Source organism: Xyrauchen texanus, chromosome 21 (genome assembly GCF_025860055.1).
Source record: "Xyrauchen texanus isolate HMW12.3.18 chromosome 21, RBS_HiC_50CHRs, whole genome shotgun sequence".
Classification (NCBI taxonomy): Eukaryota; Metazoa; Chordata; class Actinopteri; order Cypriniformes; family Catostomidae; genus Xyrauchen; species Xyrauchen texanus.
In genome coordinates this window covers 39,061,495-39,083,675 of record NC_068296.1, presented here as the reverse complement: position 1 = coordinate 39,083,675, position 22,181 = coordinate 39,061,495, and the positions used below count along the sequence as shown (strand labels likewise).

Sequence of the window (22,181 nt, the reverse complement as noted above, 5' to 3'; positions counted from 1 at the left end):
GAATAATTTATTGGACTTTTGAATTATACTTTTGTGTTCTTTTGAAGCTTGATGAGGTGCTCACCATAAACTGCCATTTTATGACTGTATCAACTTCAAAACTTCAAAAAAGTACCAAAAATGATCTTTAAAAAAATCTAGCCATTCAGCTTGCGTGTCATATTTCAAGTCTTCTGAATGCATACAATGGAAATTGTTCAAAGGTGAGAAACAACCCAAAATGTATAACTTGGAGCTTGTGACAATGCATTGTGAGATTGCCTTGTCATGTGATGCTGCCTTAGAAATGTGCTATTCTATAAGCAGGGTTCCCATGGTCATGGAAAAACTAGATTTATAAGGGATTTATCAAAATGTATAATCATAAAATCATAGATTTTAGATGTTAAATCTGAGAAGAAAAAAAACTTGGGAATTAATATAATCTTAATGTTATTAAAAATCTGATTTACTGTATCATTTTCAAATTTGCTCTGCTCTAAAATATTTAATCAGTGAGAAATTGCTCTTTGTCAGTGAAAATTCATTAAAGGTGTGGGAACCCTGTATAAGCAGTCTTTACAATGCTGTAATACCCAAGTAGGCAGCTTACTAAGTTTTGGAACAGAGCTCATATTTCACTAATTGTGTGTGTTTGTACTCGAGTAACCTGAGTGTCAGTAATCCGTCACACAGACTTACTCAAATGAACACTGACTGAAGCTGCATCACGCTCGCACACGGACAAACCTTAATGCCATTCAATGAGATCACTGTGGTGATTTGTTGCTAAGCAGTCACTGGGCTTCCTGCGTCCCCATGGTTACACTTACAGTAAAGTAGAACTCAATGACATGTTAAACTGTGTAACCAGGTCTGGTGTTGGACTAATACTACATTAAGCCAACATAATATTTTCTGGAAATATACATGTAACTGTATGTTTATATTGGTTATACTCCTCACCCTTGTGCCATCCCAGATGTGTATGACTTTCATTCTTCTGCAGAACACAAATTAATTTGAGATAAATATCACAGTGCTGTTGGTCCATAAAATGCAATCAGGGTCTTTGAAGCTCCAAAAAGCGATGCGAAAGGTATATGAGAGAAACCGATCAATATTTAAAACTTTTTTTTAACTATTAATCTTCGCTTCCAGACAGATCTCCTATGGGTGTCCACGAGAGGTTCGAGATCACGTGACCTCTTGTGTCATGTAAGGGCGTTGGCATGTTCACGCGATTAGTGAGGTGTACAGCATTTAAAAAAAAGAAACGTACACTGATGAGCCAAAACATTACGTCCAATCACAGGTGAAGTGAATAACGTTGATCATCTCGTAACAAGGTGTAGATTAATGGAGAGAAATAACCTTGGGAGAAACCAGACTCACTGAATGTTATGAATGTAATGTAAATATTAATTATGTATAGGTAAAATCATGGTTTAAAATTATTAAACTAAGTAAGTGTTAAGGGTCAGTGATTAAACATCGATTGTGTTTGAACTGTAAGATTAATGACCAAAGTCTTTGAAGTCCATCTTGATTAATTGCAGAAGTTCACATAGATGCAATTGTCCTTGTTAATTGGCTGATGAAGGCTTTTGTTGGCAATAGTTAGTCTATGCATTTCATTTCAAGATCGTAGTCCATAAATAGACCGAGGTGATGCAGGTTGGAGTTGGCATCATTTCATCCTCTGAAGTCCGTCATAATAGATTGAAGTGATGTTTGGCTGGCACCGGCTGCATTTAGTCATCATCATTCTGCGACATGTAGCAGTGGAGTCAAACATGAAGCAGGAATGGTGCTGGATCCAGCCGGTTCTGGTGACCTCAGGATAGGAGTCCCGAGGTTGAGACAGGGAAACAAATAAAAAGATGTAAGCGTAGATGCCATTGAATTTATTGCAGAGTTAGAGATCATGCTCAATGTTTCTGGTTTCTGGTTCCGGCAGAGCCAACTAAAGCAGCCTAATTGTGGGTTGAAGGATAAATTAGGTGTATGCCTGGCTAAATAGATGAGTCTTTAGTCTAGACTTAAACTGAGAGAGTGTGTCTGCATCTCGAACAGTGTTTGGGAGACTATTCCATAGTTTAGGAGCCAAATATGAAAAGGATCTTCCTCCTTTAGTGGATTTTGATATTCTATGAACTATTAATAGGCCAGAATTTTGCGATCTTAATGAACGTGTTGGAATATAGCGTGGTAGAAGATCACTTAAGTACTGCGGAGCTAGACCATTCAAAGCTTTGTACGTAGTTAACAGAATTTTAAAATCAATACGGAATTTACCAGGTAGCCAATGTAACGATGATAAAATGGGGCTAATATGATCATATTTCTTGGTTCTCGTCAGCACTCTGGCTGCTGCATTTTGAACCAATTGAAGTTTATTTATTGATCTTGCTGGACATCCTCCCAGTAATGCATTACAATAATCTAGTCTTGAGGTCACGAACGCATGAATTAGTTTTTCGGCATCAGCAACCGAGAGCATATGCCTTAATTTAGCAATATTTCTTAGGTGGAAGAATGCTGTTCTACAAACATTTGTAATTTGATTTTCAAAGGACAGAGTGGTATCAAATATAACACCTAAGTTCTTCGCTGTTGAAGATGATGTAACAGTACATCCATCTAGAGTCAAATTATATTGTAGTGGCTTATTTTTAGAGTTTTTTGGTCCAATAATTAGAACCTCTGTTTTGTCAGAATTGAGTAGAAGGAAATTTCTGGCCATCCAATCATTTATTTCATTAATACACTCTGCTAATTTTGAGAATTGTGAAATCTCATCAGGTTTTGAAGAAATATAAAGTTGTGTATCGTCAGCATAGCAGTGGAAACTTATTCCACGATTCCTGATAATATCTCCCAGGGGAAGCATATACATGGAGAAAAGCAGAGACCCTAAAGCTGATCCCTGTTGTACTCCATGTTTTACTTTTGTTTGGTTTGACAATTCCTCATTTACATAGACAAAGTGGTAGCGGTCTGCTATATATGACCTAAACCATGCTAATGCCACTCCACAAATTCCAACATAATTCTCTAGCCTATTCAAGAGAATGTCGTGATCTATCGTGTCGAATGCAGCACTAAGATCTTAAAGCACTAGAAGAGAAATGCAGCCGCGATCAGATGATAAGAGCAAGTCATTTGTAACTCTGATAAGTGCAGTCTCTGTACTGTGATGAGGCCTAAATCCTGATTGAAATTCATCATATATACTATTTCTCTGTAGAAATGAACATATTTGGGAGGAAACTACCTTTTCTAGTATTTTTGACATAAACGGGAGATTTGAAATCGGTCTATAATTAGCAAGTTCTCCAGGATTAAGTTGTGGCTACTTAATTAGCGGTTTGATAATTGCCATTTTAAAGTTTCTTGGGACATGTCCTAAGCATAGCGAGGAGTTAATGATATTAAGAAGAGGTTCTGATATTACAGGAGATACCTCTTTTAAGAGCTTAGTTGGCATAGGATCTAACAAACAAGTTGTGGCTTTTGATGTTTCAATAAGTTTTGTTAGCTCTTCATGACTTATGATAGCGAAGGATTGAAGTTGCACATGAGGGAAATTATTCGACACTGTTTTCTGAGGTGCTATGACAGATGATTGCATAATTCCAATTTTATTTCTGATTATTTCAATTTTATCTGTAAAGAAATTACTCTTGAGCTGTGACGTAATATCTGGTTCGGTTGAGGCTTTATTCCTAACCAATTTAGCCACAGTACTGAATAAACATCTAGGATTGTTGTGGTTATTTTCTATGAGTTTACTAAAATATGCTGACCTGGCAGCTTTGAATGCATGTTTGTAGCTACAGACACTATCGTTCCATGCACCCTGAAATACTTCTAATTTTGTATTTTTCCAGGAATCGGTCTATTCACTGAAAAAAATCTATTGTTATGGAGTTTTTTTTCTCTTGTTTTCTATTTAAAATGTTCTAAAAATCCTAAAAACAATATACATTTAATTGAGAAGCAAAATATAAGATACTTAGACTTGCTTTAAGAGAATGTATCTTAAATATAAGTGTATTTTCTCACTTGGTGAAACTTCTGTGAGTGCAATAAAGACAAAATATAATTCTATTCAAGATCTATTCTCTAAAAGCAAGACTAAATATCTGATATGCTGCTTCTCAGGTGAATGCATCTTTTTTAAATGATTTTTAGGTATTTTTAAATATTTGGATTTTTTCTTATTTACAATTATTTTTCAATTTTTTATTATTATTATATTCAACATTCTCACATAATATTTTCTTCTTCTGCAGTATAGCTGCTAAAGAGAATGTACATTGTTTCAATGGAGTTTTAGATATTTATATTGGAAAACAAGCCAAAAAAACATGAACATATTTTGTTTCAGTGTATAATGGAGCGAAGACTTCCTCTATCACCTTTCTGTTCACTTCAATCCAGCTTTCTCACCAAAAAACAAACTCTCTCTTATTAATAAAGCTGCGTATTGCCAATTTTCTTCACGATAAGAAATGCACAGTGACATATATTATCATTCAATAAGTCGCGAGCCATCACGTTATAATCTAGCTGCAGTAAGTGCGCGTGAGGGACAAGTGTTCCCGCCACAGAGTGTGTCTCAGCCGGGTGCAGTTTCAATCTCTCCCCCTTAGATCGGGACAGTCACGCAACTCATAGAAGAGGCGCTGACAGCACAGAGAAATGCCAGAGTTGGAGTTTGTAGTTAATGACATGATCTGCTTTCTTTTATGTGAACTTTAAAAAAGCTAGAATGCATTAAAACTGCATTTAAGATGTAACACAGGGGTGTTTCATTTAAAGATACTCGACACGCAGGTTTTGCCCCAGCTCCACTTATTCCACAATGAAAGTGCTTCTGTATTTGCTTATTTTGTATTTTTGCATTATAATTCCCTCATACTTTGCAATCTACATCACCTGAAGCTGTTTGGAAAGTTTGGAGTGCATCTGGACTGTGATCTGTGTAATTCTTCCTCAGTCAGACGCTCTCTCGCATCATCATTACTGTTTAATGTGATCTCATGTTACGATAAATAAGATCAAACGATTATTCAACAGCGAAAGGTTTTGTTGACAGTTTTTTATCAATAACAAAATTGTCAATAACGTTGACTAATCGTTTTAGCCCGAGTTACGGCCAGACGACTGTGTCAGAGCATCTCTGAAACGGCAAGACTTGTGGGGTGCTCCCAGTCAGCAGTGGTGAGTACTTAACGAAAGTAGTCCAAGGAGGGACAAACCACAAACTGGCGACACCTAAACATCGTTGGAGACTAAGTACACATCCCTTCATGGCAATGGTATTCCCTGATGGCAGTAGCCTCTTTCAGCATTATAATGCACCCTGCCATACTTCACACATTGTTCGGGAATGGTTTGTGGAACATGTTGAAAAGTTCAAGGTGTTGTCCTGGCTTCCAAAGTCCCCAGATCTCAAGCCGACTGAGCATCTGTTGGATGTGTTGGACCAACAAGTCAGATCCACTTCGCCTCCAAATCGCATCTTACAGGACTTGAAGGATCTGCTGCTAATGACTTAGTGCCAGAAACCACAGAACACCTTCAGGGGTCTTGTAGAGTCCATGCCTTGGCAGGTCGGCGCTGTTTTGGTGGAACGTGGAGGAGCAACAGCAAATTAGGCAGGTGGTCATAATGTTTTGGCTCATCTGTGTATACAAATACGAACCCAATGAAGCTTCTGATCAGCATCCCTCCTCTCTGGCGTAAACGGCACTGTAGTCTCGCACAAACATGCCGGAAGTGCAGATTAATAGTTAGTCGTATCGCTTCAGAAGACATTAATTAAACCACTGAAAATGTATAATGGTTTACTGACAAAAATGATCATTTTAGTATGTTATAATTGCATACCATACTCTTAATGTTGGCTTAACATCCAAAACAAGCTGAGAAGTGTGTCTCCAAATGACTTTTGCTGTTTATACATCAGTGTATCAAGACAGTGCCTTAAGGATCAACTTCACATTGACCCTCTTAGCAGCAAAATTGTAATAAAGCGAGTTAAAGACATGTCTGTGATTGGTTACAGTGTTCAACCACTGCAAAAAACAAGCTGTAAATACAAATTTTATTGCAACGAGTATAGACCTAAGTGGACCTAAACTTTAATATAATGTGTCTGTTTTTATGTTTATTTGACAAGTAGCCAGTGAGAGAGAGATGTTATAGATTTTGACTTGTTTTAGCATTTTAACAATATATGATATCAAAATGGTCAATATTATATACAGATGATACACAAATTACCAAGTACATACAAATTATTTAAAGCAAAAACTTTTAGAAAGGAAAATGAATAGAAAAATATAAAGTGTATTCAAATGTGGCATTGTTGATTTTCTCTCGCAAAAACTGTTTAATTGTGATTTTTTTTTTAATTTGTTTATTTTTTGCAATCAAGAACTTTGCCATTAACCTGAAGTGTTGCCATCATTCTGTCATATTATAGTCTTAAATAAGCTGCATGTGATTTCAGAACTGTGTGTCCCAAATTGCGTCAAGTTCTCAAAATATGACATATTCTTTTATTTTACCATGGCATGGGGCTGTCATTAGCTTAAACACACAGATTTTGTTGTGTGAGGTTTTGAAAAGGTTCTTAATGTTTTTAGTCTTATGGTGAAATCCTAATCCGTGTGTTTGTAATGGTGACCCTGTTTGTCTTGTTTGTGTTTGTTTGGTCTGCAGGGCTCCAGAGATCATTCTTGGTCTGCCGTTCTGTGAAGCTATAGACATGTGGTCTCTGGGATGTGTGATCGCTGAGCTTTTTCTGGGCTGGCCTCTTTACCCAGGAGCCCTCGAGTTTGACCAGGTACAACAGCCCTCTCACTCTGTCAAGAACATTTACAGGTCAAATTTCATTCCAAAAATAAAGAAATAAATTATATTTACTTTTTTAAATCTTTTTTTGGGTGATGGCCGGTATAATGCAGATAGATTATATAACAATTGTCTTTAATTATGACAAATAAGATTCACAATTTCACACTCAAAATATGTAATGATCATTTAATGAGATATAGTGGCGATGAAGTTCAGCAGCGATATCCTTAACTGTATGTTGCGAGTAAACATTTTGTTTAACCTGTGTAATGTGTGTCCAAAGGCGAGATCTACGCAATCCATTTGTAAATGAATAATGTCTATTTTAATATCCTTTCTGTTCTTTACAGACAGTTGTTAATTCAAAACAACAATAATAAAAAAATTTTGTTTTGTTCTACATATCAATGTAGATACTTGTAAATAGTGCAAATTAAGTATATAAACAATAAACATGTAACAATATATATATTAGAGCTGTCAGAATTAACGCATGCGATTAAATTAAAGTTTAGCGTGTTAATTTTACTTAATCGCGATTAACACATTTACTTTTAATACAACATAAACCAGCATAAACGCTGGTTTGAAGGGTGGAACCTTTGTAATGTGTCCGCCCGGAGTCATTACACTGGCGCACGTTTCACAGCACACACACAACAGAGCCCTTCTACCGAGACAGCCTACAAGCTTTGCATAAAATAGCATAACCATAATGGCGGTCCCATAGACTTTCTGTGGCCGGTATTATCATAACACGCTGGTTGAGCAGTACGCTCTCTCCTATGACAGAGGTTGTCATCTAGATAAATAAAATAATCGTTGCACACACACAACAGCACTTCCATGATAAAATGATGGAGAAAGGAGCCCTGGTAGGGACTTGTGATCGAAATAAAGTATTTTTCAGCCTATGTAAGGGCCATTTTAATTACCACAGAAGCACATCAAGTCTTAAATATCACCAAAACACATATGAGACTTTTTGTCTGCAAATGCTCTTCATGTGGAGTTCAAAGCGCCACTGGTGTTGATTTTGTTACAAATAAATGCATTTTGACAAGAAAAGAAGTTTATATAGTGTCAAATTTCAGCACTTTCAAAATCTGCGATTTAATCGTGATTAACTACAAATAATTAAGCGATTAATCGTGATTAAAATTTTCATCAACTGACAGCACTAATATTTTGAGTTTCAAGACATAATTTTTTTACATTTACATTTTTACATTTATGCATTTGGCAGACGCTTTTATCCAAAGCGACTTACAGTGCACTTATTACAGGGACAATCCCCCCGGAGCAACCTGGAGTTAAGTGCCTTGCTCAAGGACACAATGGTGGTGGCTGTGGGGCTTGAACCAACGTCCTTCTGATTACCCGATTACCAGTTATGTGCTTAGACCACTACTCCACCACCACTTTTTATAATTTTCCAAGTAATGATGTCTCCTGTGTAATTAACAGCATTAGCTGAAAGATATGTAAGGAAAATGCAAATTAAAACTGAAAAATACCCAAATGGATCAGAATCTAATCAAATTGAGAGCTTGTGAATCGAATCAGGAAATATCAATACTCTGCCTTAATGCTGCCATTGTATTAAATTAAGTGTTGAATAATTTTCTCATTTTGTGCTCCAGATAAAGGAAGTTATAGGGGGTTTTGAATGCCAAAATTGGGTGGAATGTTCCTTTAAATAAAAACAAATCTCTGAATCACAGTAATGAGAATTTAATGAAAATCATAATTGAAAACAATGGGAATTATAAACAAAAAACGAATGTAAAATGTCTAGCATTACAATAATATGAATTTTGGTGGGAAATGTGCTCAATTGTCACAAAATGTTTTTTTTTTCCCCCCTTTGATTTTGTCCTGGACCTGGATGTATATTTGTGAGATTCTCTCTCTCTCTCTCTCTCTCTCTCTCTCTCTCTCTCTCCTCTCCCTGTGTGTGTGTGTGTTATACAGACACACACTCTGCACATCTCTTTTGTTGATGCCGAGTTCTCTCACATTTCTCTTGCTCTTGACGTAATCTGTTTAGCACAGTGTCGTGGTATGTGCTCTCAGGCCCAAACAATCTCCACAAGAATTTGCACGGCTGCCGCTTACTGGCTGTGTTGGCGCACAAGTGTCAGTATGTGGGTGTTTGCTGTGCGTCTGTCTGCTTATGCATGCTTTATAATCAAAGTGCCTTCTCCGCTCCTAGTCTTTAAATCGTTCCCTCCCATTGTGGGGCCCCTGAAGACCCTGGGGTGAATCTGAGAGGAGGGGCACTAGAGAATCTATGCACAGGAACAAGCCCAGATTAGCACACTGTTTCTAGGGAGGGTTTGGAGAGCAGCAGTCCCAGCAGCCCATGACATGACAGGGTGGGTGGCGGCAGTTGCATGGGTTGTGATTGTTTTCAGTGAAACTCAGTGGCCAGCTGGGACATTAAGGCAGCTGGGATGGGGGAGCTTATGGATTTTGGATGCCAGTGGGTGCCATATGCACTCCACTGTATGTCCCCTACTGCCCCATATATAACCCCTCATTATACTGTATGAGGCGGTACATAACCCCCCACAGCACATGAGAAGTTTTTTTGCTCTGCCTGGTATCGTTCCTCATCATCCCACTGGGGCTGCTGATATTTAGGATGTGCAAAACTACATATTGGGTTTGAACTCAGGAGCTCAAGTTAGCAGTTTCTCCACTTTCTAAGCAAATCATCCATCAGTGTGTTCACAACTGGGAGTGCAAACATTTCAAAATAGAAGTCCCATTTGTATTTTGGGCTTCTTTATAATTAAAAGTACCGCACCAGTTTATAAATAGGACAATTTAGGGACTCATAAACAACTATTACACAAGGTGCAAAAATTATTTGATGCTCAAGAAAGCAACACACTACTATATGCATACTATACTTTATGTAAATATATGCTTATGTAGATTTTGAAGAGCAGTACTAAATAAAAAAATTGTATCTCTTATATTTGTATAAATTATGAAAGGGGTGTAAACATTGAGGCAAAAGGAGTATGCAAACTTCTCAACTATATATACTGTTTATTAAACCTCAGATGAATGGCTTATCAGCTGACTGCTTTCTATCTTGTTTCTGAACAGCAATCTAAATTGAGAAAATCTGTGATTTGGCGACTAAAAACAGTCATTTGGCTCTTTTAGTCTGAAGCCCTGGTTTTATTTATTTTTTTAAGAGCCACATTTAGGACGTCGCCACATTTCAGTGCTCCCTTCTGAATTTTAACTACCCATAATAATGTGTTACGAACGTGACTGTTATGGACGCTTCATCTGCCGTACATCCAACATTTAAGAAGGGATAATTATGACAAACTTTGCGATTTGAACTGTAATATGATAAACATCATCTCATATTGCTGTGCTGCTCGGCGTGTGCCGCGCACACCCGTTAGAGGGTGCCGCTCGCTCACGCAACGTCGACTGAAGTAGTGAAAGAAGACTATTTTAAAATGCAGACTTTTGCAGTTTAGTAATTGTTCAAGGCTCTATGGTGATTTCAATCTTATTTCAATCCATCAGCCTTGATGTCTCAAAGGTCAAAGTCTGCAGGTTTCAAAGCATTTGGTATGGTTTTCATCATGAAAGTGAATGCTGCTTTTACAGCTGTCATGTCTGTAACACAGTTTGTCCCCCATTTATGTGAAAAAGACAATAAATAAAAAATACCAATTACATATTCTTTGGAGTGACAAACCTTCAACATTCTTTGAAATATAAATGGTTTGAAATACTGGCAATGAGTACTTAATATGTGAAGCTAAATTTCATGTTTTCACTGAAATGTCTGGGGTGGTGCTTAAAAGAGAATTCATTTTAAGCATGTAACGTTTCAGAGATGGTTTTATCGTGCAAGGTGTATGTCAGAAAATATAGTGTCTCAACTAGAAGCAAATCGTCTCTCTACTATGGCCGGGTGTTGATGCAGATTTCCTAATTCAATTCTCAGTGCAATTTTGATTCGATTTGATTCTGATTAATTTGGGTATATTTCAGTTATAATTTCCATGTTGTTTATATATGAATATGAATTAAAAAAATATGAATTAAATGTATTTCAGTTTTTCATCATTTTGGTTACATTTAAGCACACACTCAAAATACGTTGCCTTAAAAATTGCATGTGATATACAGTGGCAAGATAAAGTTTGTGAACCCTTTGGAATTAACTGCGTTTATGTATAAATTTGTCTTAAAATCGGATTTGATATTTATCTAAGTTACAGTAAGGTTTATTATTATTCACGAGATGAAGTTGGAGATCCAGTGTATGTGCTGACAGGGCACACTTCCACTTTTTTTTTCTTTGCATGCCCTTGATTTACATTTATTTATGTCTACGTACATTTTTTTTTTCACTTCTAGAAGCCGCTGTTATACTGTAGAACCATTCTGTTCTGACTGTAGACTCCTCCAGCAGAACATGGAGGAATAATAAAAATAAAAGAACTATCGACAACTATTTGCATAGTTTTTTGCCAGTAACCGACAGTTCCAAAAATTAAGTATTGGCACCTATTTATCGTAAACCCGATATACAAATCTACTTCTAGTATATACCATGCAACTGTAGAAATCTAAATCACTGGTGATTTTGCTAGACTATTTATACAGTGATGAATATATTTGCATGGTTGTCAGTTGATAGAGCTGCTGTATGTTGCGAAAATGCAGAACGGGACGTATCCCAAACATGCCAAGATTTGGAAGACCTTGTCATTAAGGGGTATTATTAGACATAACAAGAAGCAGAGTAAACTATTTCTGCAAAACTTTACGCATTTAAAATAGATTTCGGTCACAGGTGTTCATACACCGATGACCCAAATATTGACCACTTGCCTAACATGCTGTTGGCCCTCTGCGTGCAGCCAAAACAGCACTGACCTACTTACCGAGGCATGGACTGAAGGTGTCCTGTGGTATCTGGCACAAAGACATTAGTAGCAGATCCTTCAAGTCCTGCAAGTTGTGAGGTGGAGCTGCCACGTATTGGACTTGTTCGTCCAGCACATCCCACAGGTGCTCAATCGGTTTGAGATCTGGAAAATTTGGAGGCCAGGGCAACACCTTGAATCATGTTCCTCGAACCATTCCCGAACAATGTGTGGAGTGTGGCAGGGCGCATTATCCTGCTGAAAGAGGCCACTGCCATCAGGGAATACCATTTCCATAAAGGGGTGTACCTGATCTGCAAAGATGTTTAGGTAGGTGACACATGTCAAATTGACATCCACATGAATGGCCGGACCCACGGTTTCCCAGCAGAACATGTGCTCTCATGCCCAAACACTCTCCACAAGAATTTGCACGGCTGCTGCTTACTGGCTGTGTTGGCGCACAAGTGCCAGTATGTGGGGGTTTGCTGTGCGTCTGTGTGCTTATTCATGCTTTATAATCAAAGTGCCTTCTCCGCTCCTAGTTTTCAAACCATTCCCTCCCGTTGTGAGGCCCCTGAAGACCCTGGGGTGCCATCACTTCCCCAGGTAAACGGTGCACATGTACATTGCCGTCCATGTGATGTAAAAGAAAATTGGACTCATCGGGTCAGGCGACCTTCTTCCACTGCTCCAAGGTCCAGTCCTGACACTTGCTTGCCCATTGTAGGTGCTTTCGACGTTGGAAAAGCACCCTGCAATGCTACGCAGCAGGGTGCGATGTATTGTGTGTTGTGACACTTTCCTCCCATAACCATCATTAACATTTCTGTGACTTGTGCCACAGTAGACCTTGTCTTGGTTCAGATCAGATGGCATAGCCTTCGCTGCCCTCACCCATCAATGAGCCCAAAACCCTGTCGCCGGTTTGTGGTTTGTTCCTCCTCGAACCAATATCATTAGGTACACCTGCTGACCGGGAGCTCCCCACAAGCCTTGTCATTTCAGAGATGCTCTGACCCAGTCATCTTTTGATTGCACTGAATAAGTTTTGTGTGGAAAAATTACTTTTGATTTCTATTGCCGATTCGTGATTTTTCGTCCTGACGCTCTTCGGGTGAAAAGGCTATTCCAGTTATGCTTAATTTTACAGAGGACAGATGTTGTAAATGGGCATACTGTAATTGTATTTGATGTTTGTTCGTGTGTGATTGACACCCGTATGCCTCTACTCACTCATTGGAGAAAAACTGAAGTCTATCTAACATGTTATGGTGAATCTGTAAACTCAGATGAGGCCTGATATTTCCACGATGACCCCTGATATATTAGTGAAGGGTGCCACCCATCTGGTCAAGGTGTGATTCCAGTTTATGGACTAAAATGGCCTGTGGCATCCCTTCCCTTGCACACTCCTAATCCACGCGCCTCCTTCATGGGGGTGTTCAATTTAATCCCACACAGCAAAATATATTTATAGTAGCGATGAACACCCCCTTACGGCACCAATAGCAGGGGCTCATCTCACAGGCATGTGGCACCCTCCATCAACACCGCCATTATTTTACAGCAAGTGACTATTAGACCACTGTTGATATGCAGTGTTATTTTTATTAATGAAAATGAAATGAAAACATTGTATTGACAGAAAAATAAAATACATAATTGAAAAATAATACAAATAATCTGAAAAAATTAAACTACAAAATTTTCATGAATCCAAAATTAACTAAATTAGTTTTGGAGTTATGTTAAAAATTCTGTTTTGTTTTTTTAAGCAAAGTATATCTAAAAATATCTCGATTAAATCCTATAAAACCAAAAAGAGATTTAGCAGGATTAAACATATTTAAATTATTTTGGTGGCTCGAAAATACTAAACTAAAATAAAAAAGAATTATACTGAAAAAGCTTAAATTAGATAATAGAAAACAAATAAACATTTTACTAAAACTAAAATGAACAAAAACTAGCCTAAATTTAAAGTACGTATTGAACATAAATAAATAAATGAAACATTTTAATCTACAGTAACCCTGGTTATAGATATGAAAACGTGTTGCCGGTTTGGACATGCATGAATATTGTTACAGTACTGAAGTGGAACATCTGTGTGTGAATATAAAGCTGTTAATCTAAAGGTCGGAGTATACTTTGGTCAGTGGTGTAACTTGTATGGGTCCCATTGCAAAGGACCTGTCGGGCCCACTCCTTGGGGAGGCTGGGTCATTTATCATCACCTGTCAGGCCTGCAGTAATTTTTATGGTTCCTTTTGGTCGACTGTTGCGGGCCCCCTCTCACCCCGGGCCCTAGGGCAGCTGCCCGCCCTGCCCTCCCTGTAGTTACGACCCCTAATACATCTGCATCGCAATGCTAGCATTATGGCTGGGTATTACCAACTATCATCATGTTATGAGACATGTTGGGACATGTCACGATTCAATATATTGTGATACATCATGATAACATAATTGGATAGTGATTTGATAAATGAGTGAGAGCCAGTGTGTCCGCAAGAGAAAGAGTGAGTCGTGTGGGTTCAATTTCAGAGACCCCGTTAACAGGAATTTAATAAAACGGTTTATTCCAGGGTTTTTGCAGAAAGTGGCATTCTGAAACGTCATGTAAATGAGAATGCCATTTAATGGATTAAGAGAAGGGGTTTAACACACCTGGGTTTCTCCTGGAGAACATGGCTTAGGTGGCCATGTAAAGGCGTTAGTGGCGTTCTTAGTTTTTTTTAAAGTGTGTGCATGTGCGTTGAACAGACGTCAGTATTGTTGGAAAATCACATGTACTATAAAATATACCCATTTACAGTGGCAAGAAAAAGTATGTGAACCCTTTGGAATTACCTGTATTATGTGTCTATAAATGTCTTAAAATTTGGTTGCTCTTCATCTAAGTTACAATAATGATCAAACTTAATCTGTTTAACTAATAACACACAGATCATTGTATTGTTCTTGAACTTACTGAATACATTATTCAAAGATTCAGTGTAGTTTTGAAAAGGTATGTGAACCCGTAGGCTAATGACATCAACAAAATCTAATTAGAGTCAGGAGTTGGTAAACCTGGCATCCAATTAATGAAATGAGATTGGAGGTGTGGGCTAGAGCTACTTTGACATATAAAAAGCACTCAAACATTTTGAGTTTGCTATTCAAAAGAAGCATCTGCTGACGTGGACCATGCTTCGCAAATCAGATGACCTATGATCAAGGATTCTTGCATTGCATAAAGCTGGAAAGGGTTACAAAGTTGTCTCAAAGAGTTTAGATATTCATCTGTCCACAGTTCCAGTTGCCATAGAGACAATTTAAAACTGTGGCTACTCTCCCTAGAAGGGGACGTCCAGCCAAGATGACTCAAAGGGCACACCAAAGAAAGCTCAATGAGGTAAAAAAAACAGAGTGACAGATAAAGACTTGAAGCAACCAACATGAAAACCTCATCCCAACCTTGAGGTACAGTGGAGGGAGCATCATGATTTGGGGCTGCTTCGGGCCTGGACCGCTTGCCGTCAGCGAGGGGAACAATTTATATGTGCTTTAAAAGGAGATGTGCTTTTAATAATAAAATAAATTGAAAAAAAAAAAAATAATATCAGCAAAAATATTCACACTCAACTGGAGCTTACATAGAAACCATTAATGACGGCATTAGGGTAATGCACATACACCGATCAGCCACAACATTAAAACCACCTGCCTAATTTCGTATAGGTCCCTCTCGTGCCACCAAAACAGCTCTGACCCATCGAGGCATGTGCTACACTAGACCTCTGAAGGTGTCCTGTGTTATCTGGCACCAAGACGTTAGCTGCAGATCCTTCAAGTTCAGTAAGCTGCGAGGTGGAGCCTCTCCAGCACATCCCATAGATGCTCAATCGGATTGAGATCTGGGGAATTGGGAGGTCAAGTCAACGTGGCTGGGCGCATTATCCTAATGAAAGGGGCCACTGCGATCAGGGTATACCGGTGCCGTGAAGGGGTGTACGTGGTCTGCAACAATCTTTAGGTAGGTGGTACGTGTCAAATTGACATCCACATGTGTGCCAGGACCCAAGGTTTCCCACCAGAAACCATAGAGCATCACACTGCCTCCACCGGCTTGCCTTCTTCCCATAGTGCATCCTGCTGCCATCTCTTCCCCAGGTAAATGACGCACACGCACCCGGCCGTCCACATAATCTAAAAGAAAATGGGATTTATCAGAAAAGGCCACCTTCTCCCATTGCTCTATGGTCCAGTTTTGACGCTCACATGCCCATTGTTGGTGCTTTCGGCGATGCGCTGTGTGTTCTGACACCTTTCTACCATGGCCAGTTTTCATTTTTTTAGCAATTTGTAGTACACAAGCACTTCTGTGGGATCGGGCCAGACAGGCCAGCCTTCGCTCCCCACGCACATCAATGAGCCTTGGGCGCCCATGACCCTGTCGCCAGATCACCGGTTGTCCTTCCTTGGACCACTCATGTTCGGTATTAACCACTGCATACCGGGAACACCCCACAAGACGTGGTGGTGGTGTAGTGGGCTAAATTACTAAACTGTTAATCAGAAGGTCACTGGTTCGATCCCCATAACCACCATTGTGTCCTTGAGCAAGGCACTTAACTCCAGGTTGCTCTGGAGGGATTGTCCCTGTAATAAGGGCTCTGTAAGTCGCTTTGGATAAAAGTGTCTGCCAAATGCATAAATGTAAATGGACTGTTCACCTGCTGCCTAATATATCCCACGCCCAACAGGTGCCATTGTATTGAGCTAGTCGATGTTGTGGCTGGTCAGTGTATATAAACTCTTGAGTCTACATAAAATTTATATCACATTTTTTCATTTCACATGCTATTATTTAGAAGAAAAAAAAGTGGTAAAAGTTTAATTTTTCTAAAATACGCTCTGCCAATGTTCAGCTATTTAACACACATACACATACTGGTCTGATAAGCTTCAGAGTTCCTTGTACCACTTTGCATTTCCTTACCGGTTACCACCATAAAAACAGGTCCTTATCCATTGGTATAACAAGAACCTAATGGACCTAAGCACCATCTTTGTGTTTTGACGGGTGTACAAATTGAACAAATTGTTTTTGGACTGTTCTGCTGAAGAAACATTGAGTAGACAAAAAAACTCCAGACAGCATGAGTTGTGGAAAATTAGAGCTTTTTGATGGATTTATACAGTGTTCAAAGCCTCATTTTCAAAGATACTACTGTGAATAAGGTCAATGTCAATAAAGTAGAATTCAATAAGAATCTAAATATTACAAGGATTGCCCACCTGGCTTTGCTTGAAAGCATGATGGCATCATACTTCGCTCATCCAACACCTCAACGATAAACATCCACAGCTAAATTGTAATTGTAAATTGTAACTTTTGATTGAACTATTGCTTTAAGTGTCAAGTTTTGGCTGAAAACATGTAAATATTTCAAACTGTTGTGATGCAACTGATGTGGTGCAGATGTTCTATACTTTTGAGTTGTATTTTTTTGGATACTTTTTCGTGCCTGACGAGCTGTTTAGATCTGAGAAATATGTTTTCATAGGTCAAAGGGTCATATGATGTGATATTAAGACATGCCAGAATTCTTGCACCTCTGCTGTCCCAGTGTAACACTTAGCATCTAATAGATCTTTCGCTTGCACCATGGTGCCTCTGACGTCAGAACGTTTGCAAAACCACTAACACACACACACACACACACACACACACACACACACACACACCCTCCCATGGGTTTTCACATACAGACGATTCTGTAAACCACCCATTTCTGGGTGTTCTTCACAACATGTGCCGAACTCTAAATGTGTTATTGAGAACATGACGGTCTTTTTTTGACACATCTGTTTACGCTGCCTTGTGTTTAAACATTAACAGAGAGCTGTGTTTCACTCGTTCACCCTTGTGTTTCTCCTCAGATTCGCTACATCTCTCAGACGCAGGGTTTGCCAGGAGAGCAGCTGTTAAATGCGGGGACGAAGACGACTCGCTTCTTCTGTCGCGAGTCCGACTCACCATATGCGGCCTGGAGACTCAAAGTAAGATAAAATGCCATGACACACATGTGACATCCACTATTTAAAAACAAAACGAATTAGCATTCGCAAAGCATTTAAAGTCCCCAAGAGATCTTCTAAATGCCTGTGTACTCCTAAAAGTTGCCAAAATCAACTTGCACATAAAATATACACATTTCAAAATGTACACTTTTTCTCTTCTGTGAAAATGAACCAAAAGTTACATCGTTTTTCTTTGTCCAATCAAATGCTCTTGAGAATGAAATTCTCCCTCCCCCTGATAACACCTGCAACAAACTAGCAAGTAGCAAATCATGGTTCATGACGACGATGTACCTAAGCCAATTGGATAAAAAAAAAAAAAAAGTGTGACGAGACCTTCAACGTGTCCTGCCCAAATTTCTGGTCAATATAGGAAATCTGAAAGAAAACTGCACTTGTCACATGATTTCATGGGGTTAATGGCGTACTGTATTTCTGTATGAAATGGAATATTCAGAAGGAAATAATGTAAGGCGGGTCCAGTGTTATTCTCGCCAATGAAATGCTCCTTTTTTTTTTTACGAGACAAAAAGAGACACATCATAAGAATACTTAAATGTTTTTATTCAAACATACTGTTGATAGAAAAACGACAAATAAATAAATAAAAATACTGCAATATATTAGCAATGCACTAAAACTTTTTGTATTTGAGCTGCGGGAGCTAAAGAGGTGAACACCCGTAAAATAAACTTTACTAAACCGTTAATTACCTCAGTCAAAACATCCTGTACATTGATCCACTATATCCACAACCAGGGCTTGACATGAACACTTTTGTGGCTATTAGTTTTCCAAGGTTACTAGCCACTCAGCATTTTCACTAGCCAAAATCCTCTACCTCGTAATACGTGATTAAAGTAACTGAAGACTGTAACTGCATGCATTTGTTTGGACATTTTATTTGAAAGAGAATTATATGAGTTTAGCAGGACACAATCCTAATGATTTAACTCACCTTTATATCTGAAGTCAAACATGACCAGTTAGAACATTAGTAGGATAGAACGGGAGGAAAACTGTCAATAATTTATAAATTTTTCCACAAAAGTCCAGATGACAGCCCATTTAACAATTCTAAATAGTACTTGCCGTCATGAAAGTTTACCATTGGGTATACCATTTCTTAAAAGTGGCATTTGTAATAAAGCAACAATCAGACCATGGATGGCTCCACATTATCACTGTGGTTATGCTAATGTTGATAGTCTTTCTTAAATATAAACTTTAGTATTTGAAAAGACTATTAGACTAAACACATTTAGAAACCTTTAACTACAACTTTCACAGTAATAATACCATTGAGTGCAAAAAGAGATGTTAGATTAACTTTTATTGCAACTTTTTCCATAAATGGAAAAATACATTCATGGAAAAAATGTCCTATGGATTTGGCTCAAGATGGTGAGAAAATGATGACAGAATACTATTAATAAATTAAAAATGAAAAAAATCACATGTACATAAGTATTCACAGCCTTTGCCATGACACTCAAAATTGAGCTCAGGTTCATCCTGTTTCCACTGATCATCCTTGAGATGTTTCTACAACTTGATTCCACCTGTGGTAAATTCAGTTGATTGGACATGATTTGGAAAGGCACACACCTGTCTATATAAGGTCCCACAGTTAACAGTGCATGTCAGAGCACAAACCAAGCCATGAAGTCCAAGAAATTGTCTGTAGACCTCTGAGACAGGATTGCATCGAGGCACAGATCTGGGGAAGGGTACAGAAACATTTCTGCAGCATTGAAGGTCCCAATGAGCACAGTGGCCTCCATCATCCGTAAATGGAAGAAGTTTGGAACCACCAGGACTCTTCCTATAGCTGGCCGCCCGGCCAAACTGAGCGATCGGGGGAGAAGGGGCTTAGTCAGGGAGGTGACCAAGAACCCAATGGTAACTCTGACAGAGCTCCAGCATTTCTCTGTGGAGAGATGAGAACCTTCCAGAAGAACAACCATCTCTGCAGCTCTCCACCAATCAGGCCTGTATGGTAGAGTGGCCAGATGGAAGCCACTCCTCCCGGAGTTTGCCAAAAGGCACCTGAAGAACTCTCAGACCATGAGAAACTAAATTCTCTGGTCTGATGAAACAAAGATTGAACTCTTTGGCCTGAATGGCAAGTGTCATATCTGGAGGAAACCAGGCACCGCTCATCACCTGGCCAATACCATCTCTACAGTGAAGCATGGTGGTGGCATCATCATGCTGTGGGGATGTTTTTCAGCAGCAGGAACTGGGAGACTAGTCAGGATCGAGGGAAAGATGAATGCAGCAATGTACAGGAGACATCCTTGATGAAAACCTGCTCCAGAGCACTCTGGACCTCAGACTGGGGTGAAGGTTCATCTTCCAACAGGACAACGACCCTAAGCACACAGCCAAGATAACAAAGGAGTGGCTACGGGACAACTCTGAATGTCCTTGTGTGGCCCAGCCAGAGCCCAGACTTGAACCTGATTGAACATCTCTGGAGAGATCTGAAAATGGCTGTGCACCGACGCTCCCCATCCAACCTGATGGAGCTTGAGAGGTCCTGCAAAGAAGAATGGGAGAAACTGCCCAAAAATAGGTGTGCCAAGCTTGTAGCATTATACACAAAAAGACTTGAGGCTGTAATTGGTGCCAAAGGTGCTTACACAAAGTATTGAGCAAAGGCTGTGAATACTTTTTTTTTTAAATTTGTAAAGATTTCAAACAAACTTTATCACGTTGTCATTATCGGTTATTGTTTGTAGAATTTTGAGGAAAATAATGAATTTAATCCATTTTGGAATAAGGCTGAAACATAACAAATTGTGGAAAAAGTGAAGCTCTGTGAATACTTTCCAGATGCACTGTATAATCAAAGTCTTTCTAGCAAGTCAGTCCCCTGGCGGCCATCTTTGGAAAACTCTTGGGCAGCTATTTTTCTAAGTAAACAAGCGGCTTACAAGAGCAGCTCCTATCTACGTGAAAGGGGAAAGACCGAAATCTCCAAAACAGTTAGACAAGATTACAATCACAGACCAGATTTTAAATCATTAGTAAAATCTGACAACATTGTAGCGTCTTTACCTCAGATTACGCTAAATAACGCAATTTTCCTTGTACAGCTGTCTATATCTAACAGTTGATTGGCTCTTTTACTTGTAAGGTGGGACATCCTTTCTACATCCGTTGACTGTTGTGCGTTTCAATTTCTCCCATTAATTTTATTAGAGGTGGCCCGTCTCTGGTAAAATGCTGTTTTTGTTGACTAAAATGATATGCCATTTTAGTCAGAGTAAAACAGACTAAAATTCATGAGTATGAAATACTGACTAAATAAAAAAAGTATAAAAAGTTATGGCACATTTTTTTTAACTGCATGAAAATGAACACTGGGCTGGGCCCCATTTTATCTTTAGGATTTGATTGTATGATGAAGCGTTAGCTGTAATATTATTAGTTTATTCTTTTTCACGCCCACACGACCTAGATTACATCAGCAGAAAAGTCATTTCAAAAATGGATTATTTGAGCAAATCTCACATAAACTGAAGAAATCAAATAAAATCAAATAAAACAAGAATAATTTTTTTTGCATAAAGATGATTGTTTTCATGACATTTAAGCACATCATTTTTGTCTATTACTGTAATATCAAGTATCTGTCTATTTACTGTAATGCAAAAATTAAAAAAAATTAATTGTGAAGAGCGTGTTATACTAAATTTAATTTATGATGGTTTTATTAATAAATAAATATATTATGTGTGTGGATGATTTTCACTACTGTATTATTTTTCAAATGACACAAATTTGCATAATTTGAGGGGGAAATCTGCGTAATAGTCATGAAAATAATGTAAAAATTCAAAACAATTCAATTGGCCTAAAACAGATTTTTTTTCTTTGTGAAATATAGTTTCTCATTTTGTCTTTTTTACCCTTTATGACATTTTGATGAACAATTTTGAAATCAAACATTTTTATCTGTAGAAAACATGCCCTGAAAATGTACAAGTATGGTCAGTTTTGAGTAGTTGACTTGAAATGCTGCTCATTTATGCTTCAGTCCACAGAAGAGCACGAGACAGAGACTAGGCTCAAATCAAAAGAAGCCAGGAAGTACATCTTCAGCTGTCTGGAGGACATTGCGCATGTATGTACACAACTCTTTTTTGTATCTTTTATTTTCAGCACTGATTCTGGGGGCAGATCTGTCTAATTCTGTGGAATTGGTTTAAAGATGGTAAAATGATACACAGAACCGAGAGTAATAAACTGCCTTACAAAGCCAGAGTAAGTACGCCAACACTGAATCTGAGAAAAATAGCTTACGTTTTTGATTGTCCAGCCAAATGTAGATTATAA

The 22,181-nt window shown here is 38.5% G+C and overlaps 1 protein-coding gene across 2 annotated transcripts in view; it reads left to right on the top strand.

Moving 5' to 3' along the window:
• hipk3b (homeodomain interacting protein kinase 3b) overlaps positions 1 to 22,181 on the top strand; it is an 88,516-nt gene that overhangs the window by 48,828 nt on the left and 17,507 nt on the right. For both annotated transcript variants that reach the window (XM_052152012.1, XM_052152011.1), the window contains exons 3-5: positions 6,715 to 6,838; positions 17,697 to 17,816; positions 21,883 to 21,969. In XM_052152012.1, coding sequence (XP_052007972.1) covers positions 6,715 to 6,838; positions 17,697 to 17,816; positions 21,883 to 21,969 — 331 coding nt within the window. The remainder of the gene's footprint in view (positions 1 to 6,714; positions 6,839 to 17,696; positions 17,817 to 21,882; positions 21,970 to 22,181) is intronic.